General features: G+C 52.9%; 1 protein-coding gene across 2 annotated transcripts in view; it reads left to right on the top strand.

The window, feature by feature from the left end:
• Positions 1–3,940: 3,940 nt before the first annotated feature.
• SH3PXD2B (SH3 and PX domains 2B) overlaps positions 3,941–7,750 on the top strand; it is a 109,558-nt gene continuing 105,748 nt past the window's right edge. Inside the window, exon 1 of one of the 2 annotated variants that reach the window (XM_081826324.1) lies at positions 3,941–4,208. In XM_081826324.1, coding sequence (XP_081682450.1) covers positions 4,134–4,208 — 75 coding nt within the window. In that variant the 5' untranslated portion in view covers positions 3,941–4,133. The remainder of the gene's footprint in view (positions 4,209–7,750) is intronic. The other variant, XM_081826323.1, reaches the window with a different exon arrangement.

Here is a 7,750-nt window from a genome sequence, read left to right as displayed (position 1 = left end):
CACAGTTTATAAACACAAAGTAGGTAGGGCTGAAAGCAGCACTAAAGGATCCAGGTCGTGGAGGCCTTGAATCCAATCTCTAGCACATGAACATCAATGAGCAGTGGGAGCCAATGAGGGTTTCTGAGCAGGGGAGGGTTATGGACAGAGCGTCCTTTTAGGAGGAAGATAATTATGGCAGCCAGGAAAAGATGGGGAAGATGGAAGGAAGCTGTGCTTTCCTTCTTCCAGCCCCTGAAATGTAACTTCACTTAAGCTCCTCCCCACCCCCAAAGCTCTGCCCTGCAGCCTGGGCACCTGGAACTTTGCTCTAAGGCCCAACTCCTTCCAGCCCATGATCTATTTCACAGGACCACATGTGCCTGGCCGCTGAGCATTTGTAGGTTCGGCTGTGTTCATTGTGAGCATCTTGCTGTGCCAGTCAATCAGACCACAGTCTCAGAGGGACGAATCTCTTTTCAAAGTCCCCTGCCTTTGTTCTGGAAAGACGCCTGATTCCATCTCAGACAGTTGATGAAGAGAGGAAGAAAAGGAGCAGGGCCTCAGCTCCCTGGGCCTGGCTGTCCATCCTGGGGATTTGGGATTTGGGAGAAGTACAGCCTGACAGTCAGGCAGACATCAAAAATCACAAAAAGACCAGAGCCTAATTCAGGCTGATGGACTCGATGCCCCTCGGATGTGTAGCCCTCTTCCCAAATAAACCTGCCATATGGAATTCTGCAGTCTGTCAGCTTCAGCATTGATTTTCTATGGTCTGCAGCTCTCAAGCTTGCAAAATGCACTTCTAGAACAGAAATTTAGAAGAATAAAATCAGCTAAGGCAGCAAATTTACCTTTTTCTCTGCCCTGTTCTCTTCGCACCCCGATCAGGGAAAATGCCAGGGTTCCCAGGAGTGTGGACACAGTGAAGCTTGGTGTGAAGAGGTCTCTGGGGAATGGGTAGGGACAAAAGCAAGCCCAGCCCTGGAGAGAACTTAGGTTAGAGTTAAGGAGATGGAGATGGATTCATTCATCCCACAGGCATTTTCTCGAGGCCTCTCAATGCTAGTCTGTGCCAGATGCTGGGGGACTTGAGACAAAGTAGACACATTCCCGCTCCTTGGGGGCTCAGAGTCTGGCAAAAGAATCAGATCTATAAAAAGGTAATAATAGCTATGACAAGGCACAGTGATAGCTGGAGGAGGGGTGGGAAAGCAATTATATATCTGGGATGGAGGGCTTCCTGGAGGAAGTGACATCCAAGCTGGGCTTTGAAGGCTGAATAAGAGGTTACTGGCAGACAGGGTGGGGAAATGAATCGCTTACCCTAAGATATACGGATAGGAAAAAACAGAATATATTTCCTTCTGGAGATCACAAGTCATTTCTATTTGGGGGATGTGGGGAGAACAGAGGCAACTGGTGGGAGCTGAGACTGGACACAAAATCAGGGGCTAAAAAGAGGATCAGGACTGGGAAAGAGTAGAGGTAGTTCATGGCAGAGTTAGTATTAAAATTGTTTGAGATTTGGATGCACTTAAAAGGAGACTTTTAGCTCTCTCTGATCAGCTAATAGCAAAATAACAAAAATACATGTACTTTATGTGTATTATCTCATTTAGACTCCAGAACAAGCCAATGAGGTCAGTGGCTATTCCTTTCCCATCTTACACATCTGGAGATAGAGTACAGAGACGTCAAGTGACTTGCCCAAGGTCAAACTTAGTAAATGGTGGTTGCCAGCCGCTGGGGAAAGAAGAATGGGAGTTATTGCTTAAAGGGTACAGAGTTTCAATTTGGGAAGACAAAAAAAAGTTCTAGAGACGGATGTTGGTGATGACTGCACAACAAGGTGAAGTACTTAATGCCACAGAACTATATACTTAAAATGGTTAAAATGGTAAATTTTAGGTCATGTATGTTTTACTACAGTAAAAAGGAAGGGCATAGAAAGATGCAAATTATTGCATCTTCTGCTACGGGCAGGTGAGAGGAAAGTCTGTCTTCCCAGGCCAGGCAGGCCATAGCAGAGCAGGGGAGCCCAGGAGGGCTGAAGACCCAACTTGGCCTCTCTGTGTGCAACTCGGCCAGGTCGCATCGCCTTTCTGGGAAAACCGAGGAAGCTGGCTGATTCACAGATTTCCTCTAGCGTCTGCCTTCTGTGGTTCTGCCTTATTAGGAAGGCTTGGCTCATTCAGAGGATGAGGTAAAAGGAACAGAAAAGCCAGGCCTTCCACATACTGGGCATTTCCAAGTAAGCTGACTTGCAGTTGTGCTTCAGAAGAATGTGCCTTACAGAAATGCTATCAGTGAGGGTCCCGGCATGAAACAGATGCCTCCCTCAAGCAGGGTCACAGGGAAGTCTACTGAGGAGTCCACTCACAGGGGTGTGAGCAGGGCTTGGGGAACCCAGAGGGGATGGTGCAGTATCCAGGGCTTGCAACAGCAGGACTCTTAACACCCTTAGTGGAAAAAAGGGGTTCCAGGAACCCCGAGGGAGAAGGTATGTGGAAGGCCACCTTTGGTAAGCACAACCCTGCAGGAAGAAAACTCAGGAAAATTATACCTAGACCTCTCTCTTCTTCTGCCCTCAGTCTCCTGCCAGGGCCTCCCATTGGCCAAGCCTAACAGGAAGCTGAGTACAGGGAGCCCATCCATGAAATCCATGCAGGCCATTCTCTGGGGCCAAAGCAGGGTGGTAAAACCTGGCAAGGCAGTTGGAGGGGCAAGTGGGGGGTGGACCCAAAGAGAATCAGCACCCAACTATCCAGGAACCTGGCCAGGGCTGCTGAGAAGCATCCTCCCCTGGATGACCCATACTGTCTTTCAAAGGCTGACCTTGGATCCAGGGTGGGAAGGAGCCCTGGGTTCTTTCAGGCCTAGAGGGGAGTGATGCAGTTTGTTGGAAAGAGCCCCTGCTTCCTAGTGTGACAGCACTGGCCAGTCTCCTATCCCTGCATTGATGTGTACACTCATTCAGACATTTGTTCATCCACCACCTGAAAATGACTGAGCCAAGCCAGGGCTAGGAGGCACTGGATGAAGAAATGTGAAACAGCCCCACCCACCTTAGTTTGTGAAATATGCCTAGAGCCAGAGAGTGATGGGTTCTTTCCACCAATTCTGTGAGTCTGGATGCTGCTCTCAGTCACCCCCTCTGGAGTATAGGCCAAACACCTTTTCCTCCCAGAGTTGTCTTGAGCATTCAAAAGGAACATTTCAGAAAAGCAGAAGGCACTGCCCCTGGCATGGAGGAAGTGCTCCACATTTGGGAATCAATGGCCTCTCTTCCAAGCTCGCATCTGCCCCAAGCTTCTATCCACCACCTTATTATGCTACTATTATTGCAATTATATTGTACTTGCATTTGTTGCGATTTTTATCTCCCTCTCTCCCCATCTCTCAGAGTGTACACTTAGGAAAAGAAGTTTCTGGCCTCTCGCTACTCCCTGAATTCCCAAGGCTTGGGTCTGGGTTTAAAACTGCCAACATCTTACACCGTGGCCAGACATTGCCAACGGCTTCACATGCATCTTCACATGGGGAGGACAGCCCTGGTTGGCAGGCAGTCGTACTAGGCCCATTTTACAGATGAAGGAACTGAGCCCGGAGAGGTTAAGCAACTGGCCCAAGGCCACGGAATAGATAGCGGCAGAGTCCGAATTTGAACCCGGGAGCCCGGCCCTCAGATCTGGCGCTGGACCGTGGCTCCTGAGCTGAGCGAGTGCGGGAATGAATCGACCGGTCAGTCAGTGACTGGCCTGCGGATGCGCGCCCGTCCCCTCCCCCGAAGGCCGGGGGAGGGCGCCGGGACAAAGGCGAGGCGGAGGCCGGACGTGAGCCAGCCGGGTCCGCGCGCCGGGGGCGGGAACGGGGCCGGGCCCTTTAAGGGGGGCGGGGTCCTTTAAGGGGGGCGGGGCGGCGGCGCGGGGGGCGGGCCGGGGGCGGGCCGGGGGCGGTCGACGGCGGCGGGCCGGGCCCGAGGGCGCGCGGAGCGAAGGGCGGCGGCGGCGGTGGCGGTGGCGGCGTTTCGAGCTCGGCCCGTGATCTGCCGGGGCTCCGGATAGCGCTCGGCCCCCCGCTTTCCGCCCGCGGCAGTGCGCCCCCCGCACCCGCCCTCCCCGCACCCGCGCTCGGCCCCGCGGAGGACGGCCATGCCGCCGCGGCGCAGCATCGTGGAGGTGAAGGTGCTGGACGTGCAGAAGCGGCGGGTGCCCAACAAGCATTATGTGAGTGCCGCGCGGCCCCCACGCCCCCTCGAGTCCGTGCCCCGCCGGGGGCGACCGAGAGCCCCCGGGTTCTGAAAACTTCCGAACCGTCTGCTCTCTCCCCACCCTCCCCTTCTCTCCCCCCTCGGCCCTGCTGCTGCGTGCCTGGGTCTCTCCCAGCTCCTCCCCCTCCCCCTCCTCTCTTTTGCCCGGTTCTCCTCCCCTTCTTCCCGTCCTCCCGCCTCGCCCCCTGCTCGCCCCTCTGCAGCTCCTCTCCTCCTTTCCGTCTCCCTCTTATCCCCCCCCCCAACTCCTCCTGCCTATCTGTGGAAAAGTCTGGCCCCAGCCAGTGTAGGGGACAGAGAGACAGAAAGAGGGGGAGGGGGGAAAAGAGATAGAGAAGCTCCTGTTCTCAGGCCGTCCGCCCTGTTCCTCCTTGTCCAGAGGCACCCAGACCCGCAGTGCCTAGCCACAGGTAGCTCCTCTAGGGATCGCCAAGTTTGGCTCCGTCCTTTTGGAGGATCCAGCCCGAGCCATCTCTGAGAATGGATCCTTTGAGTGCCTGCACCGTGAAAAGGTTTAAAAAAAAAAAAAGTCCCTGCCCTCTTTCTCCAACAACTTCTGTTTAAAAATGTAGGAAAGTTTTCTCCTGGTACCTCCCTCTGTAAAATGAGAGTCTTGTTTAGAGCTGGTAAGGACTTGAGAAAATGGGCCAGTAGGCTCATTTTGCAGATGGGAAGGCTGAGGCTCAAAGAAGCTGCAGGTTCTAGAACATGGAGCTGCATTCAGGCCTTCCCTTCCTCTGGAAGGTGTGCCAGGGCAGGCGATGACCCCCAGATGGGAAATGGATTCCGCAGCAGTCTAGGACCTGAATCTGGGCTCAAGGGGCCCTGGGATCACCTCAGAGGTTTTGGGAGGAGGGGTAATGGGTCTGTGGGATGTTGGGCCCAGGTGAGGTCCTGGGGAGGCCTTCTTACTGGAGGGAAGGGGGCTGTGGTGTCTCAGGTGGTGAGAAGGGGCAGTGGCAGCGCCTAGCTGCAGAGAAGTTAACCAGGAAGGAAAAAAGAGCAAGAGGGAGGGAAAAAATCCTAACAAAGAAGTGTAGAACAATGAATAGAAAAGGGCGTTGGCTGGCTAAATTCAGCTCCTTGGCCTCCCTGCAAGTCTTCTCTGGGTCTGTTTTCTTAAGAGGCTCGTTCTTATAAAGCAGATCTGTGTGCCCTCCGTGAATAGTCTATAAAATCCTGGAAGGAGATAGCCGGAATCCACTCAGCACTCTCCACGAGAAAGGGTGTGCTGTGTGAGTCCGTATTGTTATTGGCTGGGAAGCCAGTTATTCAGCCCTTAGCCAGGCGGTGGGAAGCTATTTCCTGGACCTGTGGCATCTTTAAATAGAGTGAAGTTTCCCTTGATTCCAGAGTGGAGCTGAATTGTCTTTTTTTCTTCCTTTTTTTTTTTTTTTTTTTTGTTAACTGTTTCCAATGCTGCCAAATCTTGGTTTCTTGTTTGAGCTTGTTGAGCGTGTAACTGAGTTGCCTTTTTGGTAGGAAGACAGTTTTCACCAACATGGCAACAAGAGGAAGTCTAAAATTCTTCATGCTGCCTCCCACCCAGTCTGTGAGCTGGCAGAACCAGAATAGATACAGCCACCACAAACTGGGCATCATCATCCAGTCACACTGTCCTGTCTGCTCCCAGCACATGCATATGAGGCAGAGATTCTTGAGCCCATTTGACAGATGAGACTAAGGCTCAGAAAAGTGAGGTCCTATGCCTGAGGTCACAGTCACAGGCAGAGCAAGGACGTCAGTCCAAGTCTGTTGGGCCCCAAAAAAGTGGCATTCCACCAGAGCCCACCACTTCCTAGATCCCATACCTTCATAGTTTCCTCAAGCAGAGTCCCCTTAAGAACTAGGAAGTCTGCCATCATTTGTGATTGCCCTGTGGCTTTTCATCCTTTGCTTAATCAGATCCATCCCTGCCAGCTTTTTGAAGGTTCTGAGGCTTTAAGGGGAATCTTGCTTAGCTTTCCATCACTTTTTAGGGGCCCCTTGAAACAAGTTAAAATACGGATTTGGGTTCAAATCTTGGCCTCCACTTGGTAGCCATGTAGCCTCTCTGAGACTCAGTTTTCTCATCTGTACCTCGGGGGTGATGGTGCCCACTTCCTAGGGGGAGGGACCACATGACACCCAGACAGGTGTGCCATAGCTGTGAGGGCCTGCCTCCCTGCTCCATGGTGTCCATGTCACTCTGAATGGGAAGGTGCCAAAGTCATGTGTGCAGGGATTTCACCAAAAACTTGTTTTTCTGCATGTGGGTTTAGTCACTCTTGTGACTCAAGGGGGCCCCCTCCCTGGTATCCAGGCTTTTGGGTTCATCATAATCAGATGAAGAGGGGCGATGGGTTGAACTGAAGCCCGAGGCATCCACAGGAACAGGGCAGATGTAGTACCGTGATGGCAGGGACCTGAACCCACCAGAAACTGCTGGTGCCTCCCCCTCCTGTTCTCAAGACATGTCCACCCCACCGCTCTGGAAGAAATGGGCCCGGAGGCCGCTGTCGGTGTGGGCCTAGACTTTCATCCCATTTGGTATCCTCCTCTTTGAACCTGACCCAGCCACCCTGGAGAGAAAGCATGGCAAGGGGAGTTGGACAGTCCTGAGCCCTGCCATTTCCCGCTGTGTGTCCTTAGGCTGGCCGATTTCTCTCTCTGAACAACATCTTCTATAATCTGCAAGTTGTGAATACTGTTCCTTCCCTCTGGGGCAGAATTTCTCAACATCAACACTGTTGACATTTTGAGCCATAGCCTTCTTTGTTGTGGGGGGTCTGTCCTGAGCATTGTAGGGTGTTTAGCAACATCTCTGGCTTCTATCCACTAGGTGCCAGTAGCGTCCCCCTCCCGAATTGTGACAACCAAAAATATCTCCAGACATGGCCCCCAGGGGTTTAAAATCACACCCTGCTGACCGCCACCACCCCCCCCCCCAGCCCCAACAACTGTGTTAGAATATACAGATCCGTTACGGAGAATTCTGTTAGGCACACGCCCTAATTTTCCACCACCCCTCTCCCCATTTGCAGCTACCTTGGCCACCACCTGTTCATCACTCAGTTGCCTTGGAAGGAACAGGTCACAGGTACTATAGATGTCGTGGAGAACTGCACCTGAGCTCAGGGCTGGGTCACCTGTTCCACCTGAAATGACATCTTCTCTATTATCAGGGCTGCACCCTCTCCATGCCCAGCCCCACCCGCCTTCGCTTCTGGGCACGGACGATCATCAGTGGGCCCAGGGGCAGAGCCACAGGCCAGGTCTGGAGAATGCAGAGGCAGAAACTCCCAGGACCTCTGAGATCCCAACAGTTGGGTAGGGATTGTTGTGGATGATAATATCAACGAAACTATGATTTGGAGAGGCTCCCCTGGAGCGGCCTCCCTCTGTCAGAGGCAGGGAGATTGAAGGCTTAGGGAACTGCTCCCCTTCTGTGCTAGCACGTTCCTTCCCCAGAGCTCAGGGCTTTCGGAATGCATGGAAAGGGGACTTTCAAGGGTGATG

This window comes from Leptonychotes weddellii, chromosome 7 (genome assembly GCF_054177405.1).
Source record: "Leptonychotes weddellii isolate Sample4059 chromosome 7, ASM5417740v2, whole genome shotgun sequence".
NCBI classification, from domain to species: Eukaryota; Metazoa; Chordata; class Mammalia; order Carnivora; family Phocidae; genus Leptonychotes; species Leptonychotes weddellii.
The sequence above is the reverse complement of the archived record's forward strand: the minus strand, read 5'-3'. Positions and strand labels throughout refer to the sequence as shown.